General features: G+C 43.0%; 2 protein-coding genes across 14 annotated transcripts in view; one reads left to right on the top strand and one right to left on the bottom strand.

The window, feature by feature from the left end:
* Positions 1–5,488, bottom strand: part of ROBO3 (roundabout guidance receptor 3) — a 388,832-nt gene extending 383,344 nt beyond the window's left edge. For 4 of the 10 annotated variants that reach the window (XM_075839186.1, XM_075839200.1, XM_075839188.1 and 1 more), the window contains exons 1-2: positions 2,664–5,004; positions 2,070–2,220 (exon numbers count right to left, since the gene is read on the bottom strand). The gene's annotated coding sequence lies outside the window, so the exon portion shown is untranslated. Of the gene's footprint in view, positions 1–2,069; positions 2,221–2,663; positions 5,011–5,035 lie in introns of those variants that run through there. The other 6 variants (XM_075839192.1, XM_075839197.1, XM_075839190.1 and 3 more) reach the window with 5 other exon arrangements.
* On the top strand, positions 4,963–21,382 carry MSANTD2 (Myb/SANT DNA binding domain containing 2). Of its 4 annotated transcripts, XM_075839203.1 has the most exons (6): positions 4,964–5,517; positions 10,656–10,908; positions 11,170–11,316; positions 14,405–14,452; positions 14,736–14,793; positions 19,910–21,382. In XM_075839203.1, exons 1-6 carry the CDS (start codon positions 5,071–5,073, stop codon positions 20,736–20,738), a joined length of 1,782 nt encoding a protein of 593 aa, XP_075695318.1. In that variant the 5' UTR covers positions 4,964–5,070; the 3' UTR covers positions 20,739–21,382. The 4 variants fall into 4 exon arrangements, with proteins under 4 accessions (XP_075695321.1, XP_075695322.1, XP_075695318.1 ...); XM_075839206.1 differs by lacking the exon at positions 11,170–11,316 and having other exon boundaries at positions 4,963–5,517; XM_075839204.1 differs by lacking the exon at positions 14,405–14,452.
* Positions 21,383–23,777: the final 2,395 nt, after the last annotated feature.

The raw sequence follows: 23,777 nt of genomic DNA, 5'->3' as shown, positions 1-23,777 counted from the left end.
CACTCTCTGGACTGCCTCCAGAGTATGCTAGTTTTGCAGATATCTTTAGCAAGAAGGAGGCAGAGGTCTTTCCTCATTGTCCCCACGACTGTCCTTTTGAGTTGCTCTCTCAAGCTTCACCTTCTTTTGGACAGGTTTATCCTCTCTCCTTGCCTGAAACCAGGGCATGTCGGATAATGTCAAGGAGAACCTCGAGATGGGGTTCATCAGGAAGTCTTATCCAGCCAGAGCCGGTTACTTCTTCATGGAGAAAAAGGATGGATCACTCGGACCATGGTTCAAACCAAATCAATATCTATATAAGTACCCCTTGCCGCTTATCTCTGAGCTCTTCGATAGGATTCATGGAGCTAAGATTTTCACGAAGCTGGATCTACGTGGGGCTTATAACCGGATCCGCAAGGGTGACGAATGGAAAACCACACTCAACACCAGAGATGGACACTTCAAGTTTGTCGTGATGCCTTTTGTACTGTGTAACGCTCCAGCAGTGTTTAGAGAATTTGTGAACGACATTTTCGAGAATTTGTGAACGACATGTATGTCTGTGTGGTGGTTTTTCTGGACGACATCTTGATCTACTCACCTCATCTGACGACTCATCGTAATCATGTCTGCAAAGTCCTGTCTCGGTTAAGGGGGAACAACCTATACGCTAAACCGGAGAAGTGCCTATTTGAAAAAAAAATCCTTGCCCTTCCTGGGCTATATAATATCTGATCAAAGACTTCTAATGGATCCGAAGAAAGTGAAGTACGTCTTTGGAGTTGCTCAACGTCCTCAAGGTCTCTGATCTATACAGAGATTTGTGGGATTCGCAAAATTGACAATTCATCCCAAATTTCTTGTCTCTTACTTCTCCCATCTCTGCTCTTACCAAGAAGCAAGTGAATGCTAAGGACTGGACCCCTGAGGCAGAGTCGGCATTCATCAGTCTCAAGAGCCCCTTCACTTCGACTTCCGTTCTTCACCATCCAGATGTGACTCGGCAGTTCCCATTGGAGGTTGAAGTTTCTTCCATTGGTGCTGGAGAACTCCTTTTCCAAAAAATTCCAAGGGTAAGGCAGTTTCCTGTGGATTTTTCTCCAAACTCTTCTCTCTGGCAGAACGGAACTACTCCATTGGGGATTGTGAATTACTGCCTGTCAAGTTAGCCTTAGAAGAGTGGAGGTGCCTGCTGGAGGGGACTGCTCATCCCATTATGATCTTGACCGATCACAAGAATCTCACATACTTACAGTCTGCACAATTGAACCCTCGTCAAGCTAGATGGTCACTGTTCTTTGCCACATTTAAATTCTTGCTTCATTTCCGCCCAGCTGATAAGAATTTTAAGGCCTATGCCCTGTCCCGATCGTTTGAAATTGACGACTCCGAAGAAGATCCTCAACATATTATTGGTCCTTCTAGTATAATTGGTGTTAACCCTCTGCAGATCAAAGACATTCCTCCTTGACAAATTTTTGTTCGATCTGCTGACAGGAAAATAATTCTCCTCTGGGGATATAATGCCAAGATGGCTGGGCACTCTGTTGTCCGTAAGACTCGGGACTTTATCTCTCGTCACAACTGGTGGCCCAAGCTACCTAAAGATGTTGTGGACTATGTCTCTTCCTGTGCTAACTGTGGCCAAAACAAGGCTACCTTTTCCAAGCCAGCTGGACTGCTCCAAACTCTGCCTGTTCCTGATGGTCCCTGGCAACACATTGCCATGGATTATATTATTGACCTTCCTCATTCTGCTGGGTGTACAACCATCTGGGTCATGGTGGACCGCTTCTTGAAAATACCACAATTCATTCCTCTGTTTATTCATATCTTTCGTCTGCATGGACTACCCCTTCCATTTTGTGTCTGACCAGGGGGGAACAATTCACATCTAAATTCTAGAGAGCCTTATGAAAACTTTTAGATGTGAAATTGGACTTTTCTTTTGCTTATCACCCGCAATCTAACGGCCAAGTTGAAAGAATTAACCAAGTACTTCAAAATGGTCATTTTGTTTCAGTTCAACACGACAATTGGGTAGAGCTTCTGCCATAGGCTGAATTCTCATACAATAATCATACCAGTGAGTCTGCTGCTTCTTTTCCGTTCTTCATTGTGTATAGTAAACATCCACGTGTTCCTCTTCCTGTGCCAGCTATTTCTCAAGTGCCTGCAGCTAATTTTTCTTTCGGAAGTTTCCTACACATCTGGCGGCAAACTAAGTCCACGATCCTTCAGGCAGAACAAAATAGAAACATAGAACAACCCCTTTAAACAGCAGAACTAGTTGAATATACAGAAAAAAAGTGAAATGTACTATAGCGGTTGCTCGTGCTACGTGGACGTATACCAAAAGCAGAGATACCACAATTTGTTTACATCGGACGTCATGCACTGTAATGTTTCACGCACACAAGAATATCTGGGATCTGTATTGCTTTGTGTAATACGGTATGCAAGATTGGTATGTCTCATAGAAGTCAGTGGAGACCTGAAAATTCGGATACATACAAGATATTGATAGGACTTATATGTAAGTGCCGTATCTTCTATTTAAAATGCAATATGCTTGAAAAATTCCTTTCTGGCAAAAGTCATATGGAGCTAACAGCGATCCACGTGGAAAAATCACGGTACAAGTCAAAAGAAGCTCAATCAGTGAACTGTGCGCTTACATATAGTATGTTGTATTATTCTCCTGACGAAGGATGCGAAACGCGCATTGAGGTGTTTCCTCTAGTGTATGATCCATACCGCCATCGTGTCTTCCACAGGTAATTGATTATTTATAGAATCATTTGGTACAGGTTGCACTTACCAGTGTTACATTACATAGGATCTGTGTTTTTTTCACGTTGGGGTCTGATTCTAGATATTTATGTGGATAAACTGATTCATAAGGACTTCGATGGCTTTACACTTGAGGTTGTTTTTAAATAAGTGTTTTTTATACATTGTTTGTGTGTTTTTGTAGGGGGGGGGGGTGTTTGTCCATATTGTGGACTAATAAAGTTTATTATTATTTTTGAACAATTGTGAATTGTACATTCTTTTGAGACATTTCATTGGTTATAAGTATGTTGTATTGGTAGCATATATTTTATATGATCGTGTGTATGAGCCGTAAAAGTAAAAAGCTGCATTTTTACTGAGTGCAAATAAGAGGTAAGTATAAAAATGGATTTTTGCAGGCTACGTCCACCTTTGCAACCATTTTTATTGTTCAACTGCATCTAAAATAAATAATGCAGCTACTTAATTTGCTTACTTTTAATAAAAAATCTCCTATCATTTTATTTCCATAGCTCCTATACAGGCCTATGTTTCCATGGTAACAGACAACAAACAAAGCCTTTGTAGTCTGATTCTACAGTCCATCTGCCCTCTACTTCTTGCTTACCTACCAAATGTATGCTAGTAAGAAGTAGGGGGCAAATGGTAGGCAATATGACTTTAAGATTAGACTACACACGGTTACCATGGAAACATATAGGCCTGTATAGGGGCTGTATACACAAAACAACAGGACACTTGGAAATAAGATTTGCAAAGTTGCTAAATTTTTTCATTTTGGATGCATTGGAACAATAAAAAAAATTGGTCGCATCGGTGGACATAAACTTTAGAAGAGTATTCTCATCTCGGGATCCTGTGGATATGCCATAAATGTCCAATAGATGAGGGTCCCACCTATGGGACTCGAACCTATCTCTAGTTTAAGTGAATGGACATTCCGGAAACAGTGCAGCAAAACACACTCGGAAATTTCCAGAAAACCCGTCCTCCTCGTCAGTAAGTGGCCGGACCCCAGTGACAGCAGGCAGGACGGTGTCTGGGGGGTACATTCGTGTGATAGGTGCGGTTCCCAGAGGTGGGACCCTCTTTTTTCAGATACTTATGGCATATCCCGTGGCTATGTCAAAAATGTCCGATATGGGAATTCTCCTTCAAGGAGTGGGGGTGGGATCTACTGCTGGCAAATTTCAAAGAGCTTCTATGGCTAACTTTTTTGGGACACTAAGGCCTTCTCACATGAACGAATTTTACGTCCGCGTAACTGACGTTAAAACAACAGCCGTCACACGGACGCATGTATTTCAATGTGAATGTGTGAAGGGTCTGTTGAAAAGTATAACCTGTCCTATTATCTTCTGTTTTCACGGATCCCTCTATAGGATCAAGTCTATGGGGATCCGTAAAAACTGAACCCGCACGGGGGCACCTCGGACGTAAAAAAAAAATCACGTTTTTCACGTCCAAGTTTCCCCACGCTCATGTGAATCTTGTCTAAGGTGCATTTAGATGAGAAGATTTTGGCCGCACGATAAGTTTAGGGGTCTTTATTAGTTCAGGGAGTCTGGTGTCTGCATTTATGGGGTCCTTGATGAAGGTCGTCATTCGCCGTATTTGGGATTCAAATGTCGTAGGTTGGGGCGTGTCCTACATAAATGGCCGGGCATAAGGTAAAACATTTTGTTCAATACCGAACTTTTCAAAATCTCTCTGATATCCCTTCTCAAAATTTGGCAATTATGGTTCCGGGGTATCTAGGCGTGGTATTTATGGGGGGCTGCTGTAGCGTGCTGTTATATCTTATGAGGGTACTTTGGGGTGACAGACGACCGTTGCGGGTGTTCGGCTACATTGTTGGGTGAGGTAATAAATGCTGCAATTACAGTGAGGTAACCGTGTATAGTTAAATACATTGATAGACTGAGGTAAATGATTGGAGTTATGGCGAAAATTTTATGTATGGTAAATTTGAGGTATTTGTTGGGTGAAGAGCTATGGAGAATGGTTATTAGGTAGTTTTGTCGAGGTCAGGGTGAACCTGAGGTAAATTATGAACTCTATAGATATATAAGAACATGGCCGCGTATGGTGAGGCTCCGGGATGATAACCCGTTATATGTCATGGCTGTACCGCTACTCTGTGACAGTTATTCCTGTCAGGTATTGACACCACAGCCTCCATTCCTCTTTCCCGCCTCTTTTCCCTGACACGAAGCGCCTCTGTATGGTAGCTCTTGCGGCCCCGCCCCCTTACTTCCATGTCACTTCCGGCCGCACACAAGGGGGAAGATGGCGGCGCCCTGTAATTCGGAGCTTCCGTCCGAGGCTTCGTCTTGTCTGAAAATCCCGAAGAGCGAGGTTTTATCGCCGCCCTCCCCTGGGCTCAGCGATGGGAACCGCTCCTTGTCCAACCCGTCCACCCCAAGCCGTTCGTCCCCTCTGAGCGCCGGCGTGACTGGCGGCGGGGCGGCCCCGGCGGGCCTGAGCGGGGCCTCCCCATCCGTGTCCTTCTCCACAGCCTGCCGCGGCATGTCCTGGACTCCGGCCGAGACCAACGCACTCATCGCAGTGTGGGGGAACGAGCGGCTGGTGGAGGCGCGGTACCAGCAGCTGGAGGGCGCCGGCACCATCTTCGGGACTAAGGCTCCCGGGCCCGCCATGTACGACCGGGTCTCCCGGGCCTTAGCTGAGCTCGGCTATGAACGCACCCCCAGCCAGTGCCGGGAGCGGATGAAGGTAACTGCCCGGAGGCCGCGACCGCCATGTGCCCCCTCACACCCCGGCCCCGCCATTACCTCCTCCCCCTCACCGGCTTTGTGTGCCCCCCTCCCCCACTATAACATGTCACACACCGCTCTCCACGTATGATGTATATGAGCCGTACATGTGTGGAGGACGTGCCCACTGAGGGGGTTATACAGTACGGGGCGCACAATGGGGGAGATCCATCATTAGTACAACAGGAGCAGTGACCCCTAGCAACCAATCAGCTCCAAGCTCTCATTTTCTAACGGTTCCCTGAGAAATGAGAGCTGGGATGTGATTGGTTGTCACTCCTCCACTATAACCTTGCACTAGATGTCATTGATCTCCTCTGTTACTTTGTATTGTGTGGATGTTATACATTGTATCCATCAACCCTGCGTGTAATATATAACAAGCTGCCGCCATGATATAACAGCTTACATGAGTTGTATGTCTGCAGGGGAGGCGATACATGTGACATATGACAGTTCTTCATATATGTGTGTGACTATGTCTTTATATGCTCCATTTTGCTTTGTCGATAAGTGGAATGTCACATGTATCGTGTCAACTCCACATATATATGCTGCCTAATGTATAACCGGGTATATATATATATATATGTGTGTGGGGGGGGGGGGGAGTAAATACCTGTACAGGCGCAAAGAACTGTCATATTTCATGATGATCTTTTTATACCCTCCGTTACTTCATATAGGCTTTTTCTATATGAATAATCTAGTGCAAGCTTCCCATATATATAAGGCCCCATACACGTCAGATATGACCCAGATTTTGGTTCAGATTCTGCAATGAAATCCGCATTAAATCTAAAGCCAATCTGCATCCCACGTATGTGAATAAAGTTTTCCACGACCCCCGTTCACATTCTGTGGAAAATGTCTGCGCGTGCTGTTTATTCCGCACGGACAAGTCGAGGATTAGCTCCATTGAATGCAATACGGCTAATCCTCTTGCGGATCTGCTGCACATTTAGGGTAAGACGCACTGGAAATATATGTTGACGTTATAATGGCGATGTGTGAACGGAGCCTATTATACAGCAGATATTCTCCATACAACATGTTGTTTCTGTATGGAAACAAGGAGCGGAGCTGCTCATAGCAACCAGAATAAACCTGTCTGGAAATACAAGCTGTGATCGGATTGGTTGCTATTAGTAACCGCTCTAGTCCCTGTCTGCACTTTGTTCTAGACATAAGACGTGATGTGTTTCTGGGTTTACGCACCATTCACGCCAGTATCTGTATATGAGACGCGGATATTTGCTATAGCTGGTCATGCACATTAGACGGGTTGACCGCTGACCATGATCGCTGACCATGTAGTGATGTATGGGGGGCAGTCAGTGAAATGAAACATCACAAAATTCCTATTACAATCACTGAGCCGTCCTTACACAAGGAAAATCTTACCTGCTTACACATCTGCGTTTCATCCCATGTGACCACTGCAGCTAATCAGATGCCGTGGTCACATGGCCTGCAACATCCTCTTAGGAGGCCGGACTACGCTCAGAAGAGAGGGAGCGGTTAAGTATGAGCGTTTTGTTTTTTCTTTCCCAGCGCTGCTTTCAGCAGTGGAAACTCCCATGCCAATGTGGTGCGGTTTTTCGGACGGAATGTGGTGCGAGTTTCAGGTCGGTTACGCTGCCTAGTTTTTACGCAGCGTGTCCGACCCATGGGAAACTGGTCTAAAGAGTAACTGAACTTTCAAAAAACTTGTCATAGTGACATGTTAGAAGTTTTGATCAGTGGGGGGTCCTAGCACTGAGACCCCAGCGATCGATAAAAAGGAATCGGCAGAAGCGCTCGGGTGAGCGCTGAGCCGCTTAGTTTCTGATTGGTAATTTGTGTACAGGCTCAATAGAAAGTGTATGTGCCCGTACACCAATTGTTCAGCTTTGAGAAAAGACCATCAGAAACTAAGAGGCTCATCCGAGCACTTCTGCCACTTCGTTTTAGCGATCGGTGGGGGTCTCCGTGTTCACACCCCCACCGATCAAAACTTCTGACATGTCAGAAGTTTTTTTGAAAGTTTAGTTACCCTTTAAGTGATGGAGGGGTTTGTTATAAACCTATTCCCTTACACTGTACTTCTCTTGAAGAGTTTTCGTGTGGATTCTGCAACCGAAATTTCACTACAAATACTCAAGGTCTGACATTTATCAAGTGGCGCAAATTTCCAAGTTCAGCTCGTCCGCTCTATTGACATTTGTTGTGACATTTATTACCGCATTTGCCTTTTCTGATAAATCTGTCAACATACGTCACTGCCAATAACTTTTACGCTAGCTAGAATTTCGACACCTTCTACGCCATGGTCTGTGTGCAGTGGAGATTTAAAAAAAATAAAAATAAAAATTGCATTTCATAAATGTGTTTAAAGGTCTGGTTCACATTGCGTTTTTACCCTACAGCTCCCGACCTACACCCTAAACGTGTCTATAGAGCTCTATTAGCCCAACGGAGGCCAAAAGAGTGTCCTTTTTGTCAGGCTGGTTTATGTTTGTATACCTCTTTTATTTTGTGGATGGAATATCTTAGTAGACTACACTACATCCCGAGGGATCCTGCAAAAATCCAACATATACTGCGCGGTATACTTTTTTTTTTTTTTTAAACAAGGAAGCCTATGTTTTACGGTTGCTTTTGTATGGCACCCGTCAGAGGTAAACATTAAACTTATATCTCATGGAGCTTCCCCGTGGTCAAAGTCCCCGGGTAGAGCATATATGTACAGTGACATCAGGGGCTCTCTCCAGAAGCGGAGTTCCGGACAAAGTTTTTGCCGTCGCGCCTGCTGGGGATTCCACCATCTTAAACTCTTAACGTCTCAGTCTATATATGAACAGTAATGTCAAGGGCTTCACCAAGACAGGAGTCCCGGGCCAGAGAGCTTGCCAGTTCATATATATATATGGACAGTGACATCAGGGGTTCCCTAGGCACTGCACTTCAAGTAGCTCTCTGCCCAGGGAGTTCGGCTGATGTATCAGACTGTACGCCTAAACAGTGGGTTACATCGCTCCCTTCCATCGGAGGTATAAGTCTGGACACCTTCCCTCGTATACCTCCGATGGAAGGGTAAAAAGCGATGTGAACCAGGCCTAAATCCTGACTTGGCGTGAAGCCATTCCCAGTTTTCACTCCACTTTTACTAACTGACATACATGACACAAATGGCTAATAAATGTGCCACACAGCAGATTAGATACTACCATGGAATGAAATACACCAGAAAAATAGACCAAAAATATTGATAAATGTGGCCAAAGTGTGAATTCACCCTAATAAATCGATAAGTCAAGTCTTCGGTTTAATAGCTGTCCTGCTATGATATAGAGCTGAAAAATTCACCCGTCTCATCTACTGTCTTCGACAGATATCTTTTAGATGTAAGCCATCACAAACAATTGTTTTGATAAATAATTTTATCCTACGGCCGAACCAGTCAATTTAGATTATTTCAGCTACGTTGTATCTAGTGTGTATAGACCCCTATAGTAACACATGAGATCTCTGAATAGATGAGACGTTATACTGTCATCTATGTGGGCCCTTATACAATGACCTGACACATTTACTTTTAGTTTTCCGTCTTATGCTGTCTATATACATTAAACTCTGCTTACATCACATTTCTGGTTTAGCGCGGCCGTTGGGAAACACACTAAATGTGTCCATAGGGCTCCATTGTCAGACAGAGGCCTTAAGTTTCCTATTGTTCTCTGGCCACAGAAACAAGATCTAGAATAGTGTGGTAGGCTACGTTATTCCATCCCGCGGAGTCAAGCAAAAAAGTTATTTGTTTTTCCATTCAAAGTTGTAGCCTATGGGTGACGAATGGGTTAAACAGATATCTAACAGTGGTATCTGTTCCCAATAAACTACAATGGCATCTGCGTAACGGATATGTCATGATAAGCTATTGAAAAGCTCACGACGTATATGTTTAACAGATACCATTATAGTCTATAGGTGACAGATACCACAGTCAGGCACCCATCTCAGCCTCCATTTAATGTATACATTGGACGCTTTTCCTCGCGTATATTTTATATTAAAGAGGCTGTCACCACATTATAAATGCCCTATCCTACATAAGGAGATTGGCGCTATAATGTAGGTGACAGCAGTGCTTTTTATTTAAATAAACAATCTATTTTTATCACTTTATTAGTGTTTTTAGATTTATGCTAATGCATTGCTTAATGCCCAAGTGGGCGTATTATAACTTTAGACCAAGTGGGCGTTGTACAGAGGAGTGTATGACGCTGACCAATCAGTGACCAATCAGCGTCATACACTTCTCTCCATTCATTTATTCAGCGCATAGGGATCCTGCTAGATCCTTATGTGCTGTCTTATACTAACACATTAACAATACTGAAGTGTTTAGACAGTGAATAGACATTCCCCGGGATGTCTATTCACAATCTCTGCACTTCGTTACTGAAACTATGGTAGTTACAGCAGAGGAAGCGTGATCTCGTTGTAACCTGTCATGTACAGCGAGATCTCGTGAGATCACGCTTCCTCTGCTGTGACTACCACAGACAGAGTAACGAAGTGCAGGGATTGTGAATAGACATCCCGGGGAATAAAATAGATCGTTTTTTCAAATAAAAAGCCTTACTGTCACCTACATTACAGCGCCCATCTCCTTATGTAGGAGACAGGGCACTTATAATGTGGTGACAGAGTCTCTTTAAACTGAGACTAAAAAAAAAATGATGTGTACATAGCCTCAGCTGTTATTTCTGTGAGATCTGGTGATCATATAAATCTCTGTTCACGTCACGGTTTTGCTATATTTTGTCTTTTATCCATAAACATAGAACATATACTGTAACATTCCCATAGGCTTCTGTAAGATGAACGCATGTCAGAATTGTGCACTCATTTTTTAGGTCTGGAGAAGCCCCTTTAGTGTCCATGGCCTTCTGTATACGGGGGCTGGCGCATGTTATGCAGGGAATGCCCTGTTTTATACATTGTGTGATCTATATCCATCTAGACTCTGTAAGATGCAATAATGTGCAGTATTAGCTGACCTATAACCCTCCAGGATGAGGTTTGTGTATTTACCCACGTGTGTTATTTCAGACTCTCCGCAGATGCTACAGCCGGGTAAAAGAGCGCGGTGTTGGCAAAAGAAAGAGCAGCTACACATTCGAGCAGCTGGAACGGGTTTTTGGACAAGGGGGATGGGACACGCAGCCGTGTCAGCCCGTGCTCATTAACAGTAGCGGCCTGTACCAGGAGATGGAGTCTGATGGCAGCACCATGGAGGACTATTCCCAGGAGGACTGGGGGAACCACAGCCAGGAGATCCAGGGATTTCCCGGGGAAGATTTGGGTAAGACTCCAGTTACTAAACCATTATAGTTAGTTATCACATCCATGCATTATGCAATTATAATCTGTCTGTGAGGCCTTTACCTGAGACCCAATCTGCATAAAACCCCAGGTGAGATACTGAGAATCTTATTCTAGCTATAGGATTACTTTGCGTCTATATTGAAAATCTGTAAATATATATTCCCTAAAAATAATTTTTTCCCTATAAATGTAGTTTAGATAACGGCAAATGGCATAAAACATTCTCACACTTGCACAGGGGTAGAAAAGGCTAACATTTCATACTTGACACCTGCGCCATTCCGCAATGCCGGGGAGCAACACACACGGGGAGAACTGCAGTGCGGAGTCTTCAGTGGAGGCAATGAGGCAGTGGAAGAAATTGGGAAGAGGTCGGAGGAGTCAGGTGAGGTTTGGCTGGTGTATCTCACCAATGTCTGTATGTGTAAAGAGAAATAATATATCTGTTAGTCAGTCTTCGGGGGTCTGTTTAACACCTTAAAGAGGCTCTGTCACCAGATTTTGCAGCCCCTATCTGCTATTGCAGCAGATCGGCGCTGCAATGTAGATTACAGTAATGTTTTTATTTTTAAAAAACGAGCATTTTTGGCCAAGTTATGACCATTTTTGTATTTATGAATCCTAACACTTCTGTAGCGTCTCTGTGAGATTTCCAGCAAGGCAAACGTAATCTTGCGAGATTGCGATGTGAACTGTCATTTTAAAAGCGATTACGTTTGCCTTGCTGGAAATCTCACAGAAAAGATTCAGAAGTGACAGGATTCTGAATACACATCACGTCCTGGCTGGAGGTAATATATATTCATTGTCGGGACACTGCAGTAACGTTATAGCGAGTTTATGTGGCTGCACTGATTGGTCAGCGTCATACACTCCTCTGTACAACGCCCACTTGGTCTAAAGTAAAAACACGCCCAGTTGGGCATTAAGAAACTCATTAGCATAAAGCTAAAAATCGCTCATAAAGTGGTAAAAATAGATAGTTTTTCTAAATAAAAAGCACTGCTTATGTAGGAGACAGGGCACTTATAATGTGGTGACAGTCTCTTTCACCTGTCCCATACATTCCCACCATTGCCCCATGTAAATGGAGCTAAACTAGCGCCGCCGATTGCTGTGCTATATCATCGATTGGCGATTTTTACCGGGCATGAAATATGGTCGTGTAAAACCACTGTTAAGTGTTAACTTAAATCTCTATCTTCTCCTTCTTCTTAGTGCAATTCATTGAATTGTCCTCCCACATGGGCTGTTATCTGGCTTCCCCAGACTACTTATTCTCAACTCTGCCTAGTAAGGCCCTATGCACACGAGCATAGAATTAGTCCGCAATTACGGACCCATTCATTTCTATTGACCACGGACACCTTCCCATATATTTACAGGAAGGTGTCCGGGCCGCAGAAAGCTGCCGCAAAAGATAGGACATGTCCCATCTTTTGCTTTTTACGGACTGTGCTCCCGTACTTTGTATGGGAGCACAGGCTGAAAATGCGGGTGACTGTCGGTGGCCGGCTGTGCACGCAGTCACGGGCAGTTAAATCGCCTGCTCCCATATGTGCTCTTCTGAAGTCTGGAGAAAGCTGGGTGACTACCCTGGAGCTGTTGTAATGCAGGGATATGGGTTGTCACCCTGCTGCCCTAGAAATGGATAGAAAGTTGCTGTGTATTGCTTGGAAAGTCAAGACCTGATGGAAAACAACCCGAAGAGTTGTGTAGATTCACTTCTGTTGTATTTTTTTTTTCTCTCTTCTATAATAAGTGAGGGTGCAGACGTCTATTGTAGCAATTCTCTTATAAAGTGGTATTGGCAGTGTCGTCCCACGTGAACCTGCCAATGTTCTGATAATACATATGCGGATATGCGGCGCTGTAAGGGGTTTGATATTTCTTGCCACTTCCTTGCAAAACTTTCAGCAGAATTGGGGATGTTAGAAAATTTTCAGGGCTGGGAATATTATTCCTTTGAAAGAGCCGCACGGATTATTGTCATCTACCTGTCACTGCTGAATAACATGGATGTCAGGAAAACAGTTCTTGAAATACATTTTTTTTTTTAACCACTTTAAGAAAATGTTTTACGTTTGGAAATGGTAGAGAGTGCAAAGAAAAAAACTCCTGATCCCAACAGAGTTCCTGTAATTTCTTCTTAAATTAGATTGACAAGTGATGTTTCTTTTACTCCTGAATGAATCAAAGGAAATTTTCCACAATAATCGTTCTCCAGTGATTGTCATCCATCTTTTCCAGGATCCTGACTGGCAAGTGTTCCTAGTTATGTACTGATGAATCTGCTTCTGAATTGTGACGTCTTGTCTGATTGCCGTTCAGGACTCTAGGAAAGCTCGGTGACAGCTGTGAGGTCAGCCATATTAGGTGGCTTTAATACTTTCTCAAAAAGGACATAACTAGAGTAGAATTTTGAACTTCTTGATAAGCGGAGGACGACGACTTCGGGACTTTATTTACTGGGCGTTTTATTTTATTGGGGAGGTCTGCTTTATATTGGTTTGTGTCTTCCATTCACGGCATTACTTTTTTTGCAAATCCCATTCACATTTCTATAACTTACATTTCTAAACGTATATTTACGTGTGTGTGTCCGGGCCGTAGAAATGATCGGCAAAATATAGAACATGTCTTATTCTTGTCCGCAATTGCAGCACGGACTAGCCCATAAAAGTCTATAGGCGTTTCCGCAATTGCGGACGGCTTCTGATGTGCATCCGTATTTGCTGACAGTAAAAACCCTTACGGTCGTGTGCATGAGGCCTTCTGCATTAAAGGTAGGCTGTGACTGATGCCTAACCGTGGCATCCGTCACCCAAAGGCCATAATGGCGTCCGTTAAGGAGACGTTATGGGCTTTCCATGACATCGGTTTAACAGATTTCATACAGTGGCATCCCCTCCCCCATTGTCCACCATGTAATGGGAAACACTTTTTTATACGTATAACTTTTTTTTAATGGACTCAATGGGATGATATAATGTAGTCTATTTAGGCTATTCCGTCGTCTTTGGTTTTCGTTTTGCTGTATACTGACCTATGCCGGCAAGACAGAGGCCAAAAAGACAGTAAAATTGGAGCCTTATGGACACGTACGTCTGGAGCTTTCCCAACATACAAACCTGATGTGGACAGAGCTCTTAGGCCCCATGGACACGACCGCAATTACGGACCTATTCATTTCTATTGACCACTGACACCTTCCCGTATATTTGAGGCTCTCCGTGCCCGTAATCATGGACCGTGGATGCAAATCTGTGCTGGTCATGTGATGCACACACAGGTGCATAGCTCGTTTCAAGACACGAGCGGTAACGGTAATCAGTCCTGTGTGTCTATCCCATGAGTTTTCTGGCCGTTTTAGCAGGAACTTTCTGTAACTTCCCCAACATTCTGAGCTTTCACATAAGGTGTCTTTATTTTATTTTTTTTTCTTTATTTTGTGTATATATTTTGTTTTTTAGCACCTTGGGTGGTCCAGAAGCAGCCTGTGCCGTGTCCCCCTAATGACGGTACTGTAAAGTTCCCCCTATGACTTTTTGTTCTATGTAATGAGTTTCATCTAGAGAGTCCATATGTAATACTGTATATGGACGGGATGTCTTCATGAGATAACACCTTCCCAGAGCAGGAGAATTGCAAAGCGCACGTTTATTGTCTTTTTAAAGATCTTCTGCTGTCTATATAGTTAGTAAATATAAATGTACCTTTTAGCTTGGAGCTTGTGGTTATGTCGTACTTGCTGCTGGCCTGGCTCTTGTGCGCTTCTAAAGCCTTATTTTGTTTTTCTCTTAGAAGAAATCAGTGTTCCTAAAAGACCCCCAAAGAACAGAGAGCCTGCGGAGGATGTTCAGTAAGTATCGATGCGAAGGCCCTGACAAGATGACGCCTTTAGTCGCACAAGTGACCTCTACATCATGGAGACGCTCAGAAGTTTTTGTTTTGTTGTGAGTCTCGAGTCAATAGAAGCAGCTGTTGGAGTGGAGTCATGTTGGGAAAGTGACGGGAAAATATACTTTATAGTGTTTTCTGGCGTTGACACCTGCGCATTTCTTTGAGAATGGTGCAGGCGCTGATTTCTGAAAGACCAATGTAAATTACATTCATTCTTTTCCTTTGCAAGGTTCAAATTCTGACTAGAACTTTTCTAAATCTTAAAAACCTGCTGTTGCTTTATATTTCTAAAATATGGTTTAAACGCCATGTACAACTTTGAAAAAGTTTATTTTTATTTTTTTTAGTCCATAACTTCTCATGCACACGGCCGTAATGGATTTTACGGTCACCAAATACAGATCTGTAGTCATCCGCAACTCATCCGAGTATACATCACGCTCTCCACAAATACGGTCCGTAGTTCATCCGTATTTACGAATCCGTAAAAAAAAGTGGCATCTTTGGTAATCCCCTTGCGTCGCATAGCAACGCTTCCGCAATTACGGACGGCTACGGATTCACCTCTGTAGCCATCCGCAAACTTTGGAAGCGCCGACATTTCTATGGGGAAGACGTGCCGCAATTGTGGATAAAAATAGGGCGTTTTATAATTGAGGATCCGTTCTATGGCACGGACACACATACGGAAATATACTGAAGGGTGTCCGTGACCAATAGAAATGAATGGATCCGCAGTTTCATCCGTAATTACGGATAAAAACTGCAGTCATGTGCATGGGGCCTAAGATGTGATCGATAACAGGTGGATCCTGCATGTCAAGAGACACGCAGGACCCGCTTTCACTGAACTGGTCAGTCCCGCTGACCTGACTAATTCATGTCTCAGCGCACGATACAGCTGCTCTGTATACAGGATACAAAGCAGCTGTCTCTCAAAAAGTTAAAAACTGACTGATAACTTTTTTTTTTAAAATAAAATGTATTTCAAAGGTTTACATATCTTTTAATATGAGAATTATGTTTTACAGTTCTGCCCACACCCCGATCTACTGACAGGGCTTTTCTTATTAGGGTATGTTCAACACAGCCGATTTTCAGCTATATTTTGGGCCACAAACGCCCTGAAAAACGGCTGAAAATACGGGGGCTGAACGCCTCCAAACATGTGCCCATTGATTATGATGGGAAAAACGGCATTCTTTTCCCACCGGGTGTTTTTTAAGCGGCCGTTTGTAAAAACGTCACGTAAAGAAGCGCCCCGTAAAAAAGTGCATGTCACTTCTTCAGCCGTTTTGGAGCAGTTTTTCATGTGGTCAATAGAAAAACCGCCGTAAAAAACGCTTGATGCTGAAAATCAGAGGCTGTTTTCCCTTGAACAAGGCTCCGTACTTTACAGCCGGTTTTTGTTAAGCGTGTGACCATAGCCTTACACTAGAGCAGAGCAGAAATCCGCACGTGGGAATCTGAGACTCCTAGGCAGTGTATAAAAAGTTTCTAACTGACCCGACTCCAGTCTCCTAGAAGCAGACAACCTTTTAGTTGCGTCATTTGCTCAGTTAAAGAGGCTCTGTCACCAGATTTTGCAACCCCTATCTGCTATTGCATGTGATCGGCGCTGCAATGTAGATTACAGTAATGTTTTTATTTTTAAAAAACGAGCATTTTTGGCCAAGTTATGACCATTTTTGTAGTTATGCAAATGAGGCTTGCAAAAGTCCAAGTGGGCGTGTATTATGTGCGTACATCGGGGCAATAGCAGATAGGGGTTGCAAAATCTGGTGACAGAGCCTCTTTAATCTTTAGTATGTAATACAGAGGGTCTGTTATAGAGTCACACCTTGTTAGGCCAAATATTTCACCCACTTAACTGTCCTTGGGAGGGCAGCAGTGAGAATTTGAGAGCAGAGATTGCTTACTACTTGCTTTCTTTTGGGCCTTCTTCTTGGCATGTTCAGGGTAGGTTCACACGCAGAGTCAAAAACATCTGCAAATACGGAGCTATTTTCAAGAGAAAACAGCTCCTGATTTTCAGACGTTTTTTGTGCCACTCGCGTTTTTCGCAGCGTTTTTTACGGCCGTTTTTGGAGCTTTTTTCAATGGTCTATGGAAGACGGCTCCAAAAACATCCCAAGAAGTGTCCTGCACTTCTTTTTCGTGGCCGTTTTTTTACGCGTAGAAAAACGCTCCATCGGAACAGAACGCCATTTTCCAATTGAAATCAATGGGCAGATGTTTCGAGGCGTTCTGCTTCCGATTTTTCGGCCGTTTACGGACTGAAAAACGGCGGAAAATAGGCCGTGTGAACATACCCTTGCAAGACAGAAGTCATGAACAGGCCACATGATCCCTCCCGAAGCCGCTGATTAGGATGGAGTGTACACTTATTGCACCTCAAATGTGTGTTTTTGGAGGTACGGTCAGTGAGTGCAATATAGGGTTGTCACGATACCATAATTTGGACTTCGATACCGATACTTTGTGTAGTATTGCGATACTCTATACCAAAACGATACTTTGGCAACAATAATAATAATAATAAAAAAAAGTTCTTCCATTTTCTGATGAGGGGCGAGGTGCGATGAATTTTGAACCTCCATGAGCCTCACATTAATAGTAATTATCCCCATTATGTTCCTCAGTCATAATGGACAACATTGGGTTAATGTGTGCGGTACATGATGGGGTTAATCACTATTAATGTGAGGCACATGGAGGTTCAGAATTCATAACACCTCGTGCCTCACATTAATATGTGACAGAAAGCAGATTTTTATTTTATAACCGTAAACATGAATGACGCTATAAATTTGTCATCATAGTCGCGACGTTACCGAATATGTGTATATCTTATATATAAAGATTATGTTTATTGTAAAAAATGTGGTGTTTTTTTTTTAACATTACCTATTTTTGATTATTTTTAACCCCTTAATGACCAGCCTATTTTAAACCTTAATGACAAGCCATTTTTTACGTTTTTCTATCGTAGCATTCCGAGAGCTATAACCTTTTTATTTTTGCGTCGACATAGTTGTATAAGGTCTTGTTTTTTGCGGGACAAGTTGTACTTTTTAATAGCACCATTTTGAGGTACATATTATTTATTGATTAACTTTTATTAACTTTTATTTGGGGGGAAATAGAAAAAAACCTGAAATTTCGCCACTCTTTTTCGCGTCTTAAATCTACGCCGTTTACCGTGTGATATAAAAAACACAATAACTTTATTCAGCGGGTTGTTACGATTGCAACGATACCAAATTTGTATAGTTTTTGTATGTTTTACTACTTTTACACAGTAAAAACGCTTTTTTTTCTAAATTATTTGTTTTTGTGTCTCCATTTTTGAAGAGCCGTAAAGTTTTTATTTTTTCGCCGATGCGGTTGTTTGAGGGCTTTTTTTTTGCGGGAAGACTTGTAGTTTTTATTGGTACCATTTTGGAGTAGATGCGACTTTTTGATCACTTTTTATCACATTTTTTCAGGATTCACAGAAAACACCAATTTTTCCATAGTTTTTTATTAAATTTTTTACGGCGTTCACCGTGCGGGTTGAGTAATGTAATAGCTTTATAGTCGGGGTCGTTACGGACGCGGCGATACCAAATATGTGTAACTTTTTATCTTTATTTTGTTTTTTTTAATAGTAAAGCATTTTGTAAGGGGAAAAACTGGGTTTTTCATTTTTTTTCACATTTTTTTTTTTAATTAACTTTATTCAACTTTTTTTTCACTTTTTTACTAGTGCCATTAGGGGACTTTAATATGCGATTCTGCGATCGCTATTGTAATACTTTTGTATTGCAGTGTATTACTGCCTGTCCGTTTAACACGGACAGGCATCTGCTAGGTCATGCCTGCGGCATGATCTAGCAGGCAGTCGCTCCAGGCAGACCTGGGGGCCTTTATTAGATCCCCTGCTGCCATTGGAGACACAGACACTCGGCGATCGTGTCGGTGGGGGAGAGAGGGAGCTCCCTCCCTCTCTCCAAAACCACTCAGATGCGGTGCTCGCTATTGTGCACCGCATCTGAGGGGTTAAACGGGTGAGATCGATCCTAATATCGATCTCACCCGGCAGAGCAGGGACGCTCCCAGCCCTCAGCTGCCTCTAGCAGCTGAGAGCAGGGAGATTTGACAGTTCCCTGCTCTGTTTACTTATTCCGATGCCGCGACGTAAAAAGTCTATGGCATCGGAATAAGGCCCGTTAGTGACCGACGTAGAAACACGATGGGCCGGTCACTAACGGGTTAATGTACTGGCATTTATCTATATACTGATAGTACACAGGAAGTTGTTAGGACATACCTAAGCATGCCCTAACAACTGGAAATATGGTAAGACAGCCCTGGGGTCTTTCAATGGGCCCTGAGCGGTCTGCCCATATATGGTATGTCCCTCAATCGCTTCACAGGGATTCCCCGTGACGCGAACCAAAGGGCATTCCCCCTTATTTACCCCTTTAATGCTGGGGTCAGCTTTGAGTGCAGCATTCAGGGGAATAACAGTCTGATCTCCGCCGTTAGAGCGGGCCTGCGGCTGCGTAATACAGCCATTGCCCTGCTCCTGACAATAAGTGCGCGCGTGGTCAGCATGAGGTGATGCGACCGGCGCTGCACTATTGACCGGCGGCGCTGGCACGAAAGACATAACATGGGGGTGACTTTCAGTGTGCGGCCGCCATGTTCTGTCTTCAGTGTCATTAGTGCAGCGCCGGCTGAATCACATCATGCTGACCGCGTTCACACTTGTCCCATACAACCACAGCCCCGCTCTAACTACATGCATGTATTACTATACCGTGCGGCCACACAGCTTAGTATCAAAATACATGAAATAACGGTATTGAACCGTTTCAGGGTGCACAGTATGGAAACAGTATGGAAGTTTCGATGCATCGTCTATCCCTACTGCAATAGTAGCTTAGTTTGATTAGGACATGTAATAAATGCTGAACAGTAAATGACACCCTGTTTTTATTTGCTTTCTAAAGTTGAAATGTTTGTGAATGTTTTTGCTGCCGTCTATTTCATCTTGAAAACTCCTTCAATAAATACCTGTTTTCTTGCAGGAAGAGAGAGCTTCTGCAGACCATCATGCACATACTGGAGTCCGTCCAGCTCAAATGGGAATTGTTTCAAAGCTGGACAGATTTTTCAAGGTTGCACCTCTCCAACAAACTGGCAATATTTGGCATTGGATACAACACTCGGTGGAAGGAAGATATTCGATACCATTATGCAGAAATCAGTTCACAGGTTCCACTTGGAAAACGGTTGCGCGAGTACTTCAATCCCGAGAAGCCGGAGGGGCGGGTGGTTATGACCAGAGTACAGAAAATGAATTGGAAAAATGTGTACTATAAATTTCTGGAAATTACCATCAGCGAAGCGCGGTGTCTCGAACTGCACATGGAGACCGACTGGATTCCTATAGCTCACTCAAAGCCTATTGGCGGAGACATAGTTCAGTACCTCTTACCTGGCGGGATCCCCAAGTGTCCGGGTCTCTACGCTATTGGATATGAGGAAATACGGAAAAAAACTGACAATGCAGTAGTCGACTTAGTTAATGATGGGAATTGTGAGTCTCCAACGGGGCTTGCCTCGAAATCTGACCCAGTGACTCCTAAAATCAACTATTGTTATCTCGGCATTGCTGAGAGCATAACGTTACAGCAGTGCTTGTTCTTTCATTTCCAGTCCACCGTCAAGAACCAAAGCAAAGAGTGGGCTAGCATCAATGGATTCTTAGCGCAGAACTGTAAGGTGGAGCCCGGGGTATCCCCGAAAACTATCTACATCAAGTTTGTTGAGGTGGAGAGAGATTTTCTTTCCGCGGGGTCTTTAGTAGAGTGCCTGGAAAAAGCCATTGGGTACCCGTTAAAGTTCAACAAATGAATCTTGTCCTTTATAAGGACTTGGGCTTCTACAGACTCCTTCCCCTTTCTTGCCAGGGTTTTGCTGTTGAACTGTGAATGAGTTTTGTCTATGGGGGGAGGGGGTAACGCCTGTCTGATATTCGGAAGAATCGTCCCCGCTCTGTTTCTTAAGATCAATGTCCTTGCTAAATGGGGACGGTATGTTTGAGGGGGTTCAAATGATGTTTTTATAACAGAATTTTATTGTAGAGCCCTGATATGTATTGCTGTATGTACATTCCACATTGGACATAGCTTATACTTTCATTTTTCAAAGGAAATACTGTAATATTTTTATTTTATTTTTTTGCACACGTTGCATTTTTACATATCTATTTGTGTGTTGACAACAAACGTAGAAAAGTAACGAATAATGACGTTCAGCCTCGAGAGACAATAACAGGAGGCCATCATAGCCCAGGTAGAAGATATTGTATATAATTTAGATAATCACTTTTTTTTTTTTTTTTATACCCAATAAGTGTTTTTACTATTTCCAGCCAGTGTTGCCTGCAAAGACTGTTTCTGTGATGTACTGTATCCACTCTTAGCCGTCTTGCCATATCTTCCATATCTTTTTATTTTATTATTATTATTCATTAAAGTATTAAATTAATTTTTTAAGGGGCATTTTAACATTGCAAGTTTTTCCGAGAGGAGTAATTGAGAAACTTGACTCGTTGTGTGTCCTCATCCGGTCACCCTATGATTAAAACAGAAGCCAAATCCTTGCTGTATGAACTGTAGTGTGCCACATCTGTCCTCCTTATTTTACCCTCTAAATCCAGAGCTTGGGGTTTCTAAATAACTTGGATCTTAAATGCCAGAGCAAGGCTAGGTAAAAGTAAATCCCCAGTGCCTTTCTTCAAAGAGTAGGAGCATCTCTGAACACCATTTTACAGTTTCCATATAGTTTATCTAGTTGAGCTGCTTTGGTACATACATTACTTATCCTGTACTGATCCTGAGTTACATCCTGTATTATACTCCAGAGCTGCACTCACTATTCTGCTGGTGGAGTCACTGTGTACATACATGACATTACTTATCCTGTACTGATCCTGAGTTACATCCTGTATTATACTCCAGAGCTGCACTCACTATTCTGCTGGTGGAGTCACTGTGTACATACATTACTTATCCTGTACTGATCCTGAGTTACATCCTGTATTATACTCCAGAGCTGCACTCACTATTCTGCTGGTGGAGTCACTGTGTACATACATTACATTACTTATCCTGTACTGATGCTGTGTTACATCCTGTATTATACTCCAGAGCTGCACTCACTATTCTGCTGGTGGAGTCACTGTGTACATACATTACTTATCCTGTACTGACCCTGAGTTACATCCTGTATTATACTCCAGAGCTGCACTCACTATTCTGCTGGTGGAGTCACTGTGTACATACATTACATTACTTATCCTGTACTGATCCTAAGTTACATCCTGTATTATACTCCAGAGCTGCACTCACTATTCTGCTGGTGGAGTCACTGTGTACATACATTACATTACATTACTTATCCTGTACTGATCCTGAGTTACATCCTGTATTATACTCCAGAGCTGCACTCACTATTCTGCTGGTGCAGTCACTGTGTAAATGTATTACATTACTTATCCTGTACTGATCCTGAGTTACATCCTGTATTATACTCCAGAGCTGTACTCCATATTCTGTATTTTCAGTAATCTATGTACACAGTGACTCCACCAGCAGAATAGTGAGTGCAGCTCTGGAGTATAATACAGGATGTAACTCAGGATCAGTACAGGATAAGTAATGTAATGTATGTACAGTGACCACCAGCAGAATAGTGAGTGCAGCTCTGGAGTATAATATAGGATATAACTCAGGATCAGTACAGGATAAGTAATGTATGTACACAGTGACTCCTCCAGCAGAATAGTGAGTGCAGCTCTGGAGTATAATACAGGATGTAACTCAGGATAAGTAATGTAATGTATGTACACAGTGACTCCCCCAGCAGAATAGTGAGTGCAGCTCTTGAGTATAATACAGGATGTAACTCAGGATCAGTACAGGATAAGTAATGTAATGTATGTACACAGTGACTCCACCAGCAGAATAGTGAGTGCAGCTCTGGAGTATAATACATGATGTAACTCAGGATCAGTACAGGATAAGTAATGTAATGTATGTACACAGTGACTCCACCAGCAGAATAGTGAGTGCAGCTCTGGAGTATAATACAGGATGTAACTCAGGATCAGTACAGGATAAGTAATGTATGTACACAGAGACTCCACCAGCAGAATAGTGAGTACAGCTCTGGAGTATAATAAAGGATGTAACTCAGGATCAGTACAGGATAAGTAATGTATGTACAGAGACTCCACCAGCAGAATAGGGAGTGCAGCTCTGGAGAATAATACAGGATGTAACTCAGGATCAGTACAGGATAAGTAATGTAAGGTTTGGACATACACTTAAAGGGGTTATCCGGGTTGTTAAATTAATAGCCTATCCTCAGGATAGGCCATCAATATTAGATCGTGGGGGTTCGACTGTCGGCACCCCTGCCGATCAGCTGTTGTATGGGCCACTGCGTTCGTACGAGCACCGCAGCATCGTCATTGTTTACATGTTTCTTTCTGTTTGTCCTTGCACGCACCGTTACGTTTGTAGCTGCAGTGCAAGGTTTTGCAACACTATCCCAAACAACTGATCGGCGGGGGTGCTGACCGTCATACCGCCACCGATCTAATCTTGATAGGACATCAATTTTAACAACCTGGATAAACCCTATAAGTTCATTTCACCGGACACCTGTCGCCCAATAAGCATGATGAAAATCCGTACAATAAGACACTTGCTTGGCTTTGTGAACTGTATGTGACTGGTAAAAATTATTCGGCACACTGAGTCGTAAGTATCAAATTCTTGAAATTTTTATTATATTCGATGCCAAGGGTTTGGTGTAACGTTTCGGTCAAAGGACCTTCGTCAGGCACTATAAGTATACAGAACATTGCACGTGGGTATATTTGCA

The sequence above is a fragment of the Rhinoderma darwinii genome, chromosome 10 (genome assembly GCF_050947455.1).
Source record: "Rhinoderma darwinii isolate aRhiDar2 chromosome 10, aRhiDar2.hap1, whole genome shotgun sequence".
Taxonomy (NCBI): Eukaryota; Metazoa; Chordata; class Amphibia; order Anura; family Rhinodermatidae; genus Rhinoderma; species Rhinoderma darwinii.
Note: the sequence above shows the minus strand (reverse complement) of the source record. Positions and strands in the feature narration are given on the sequence as shown.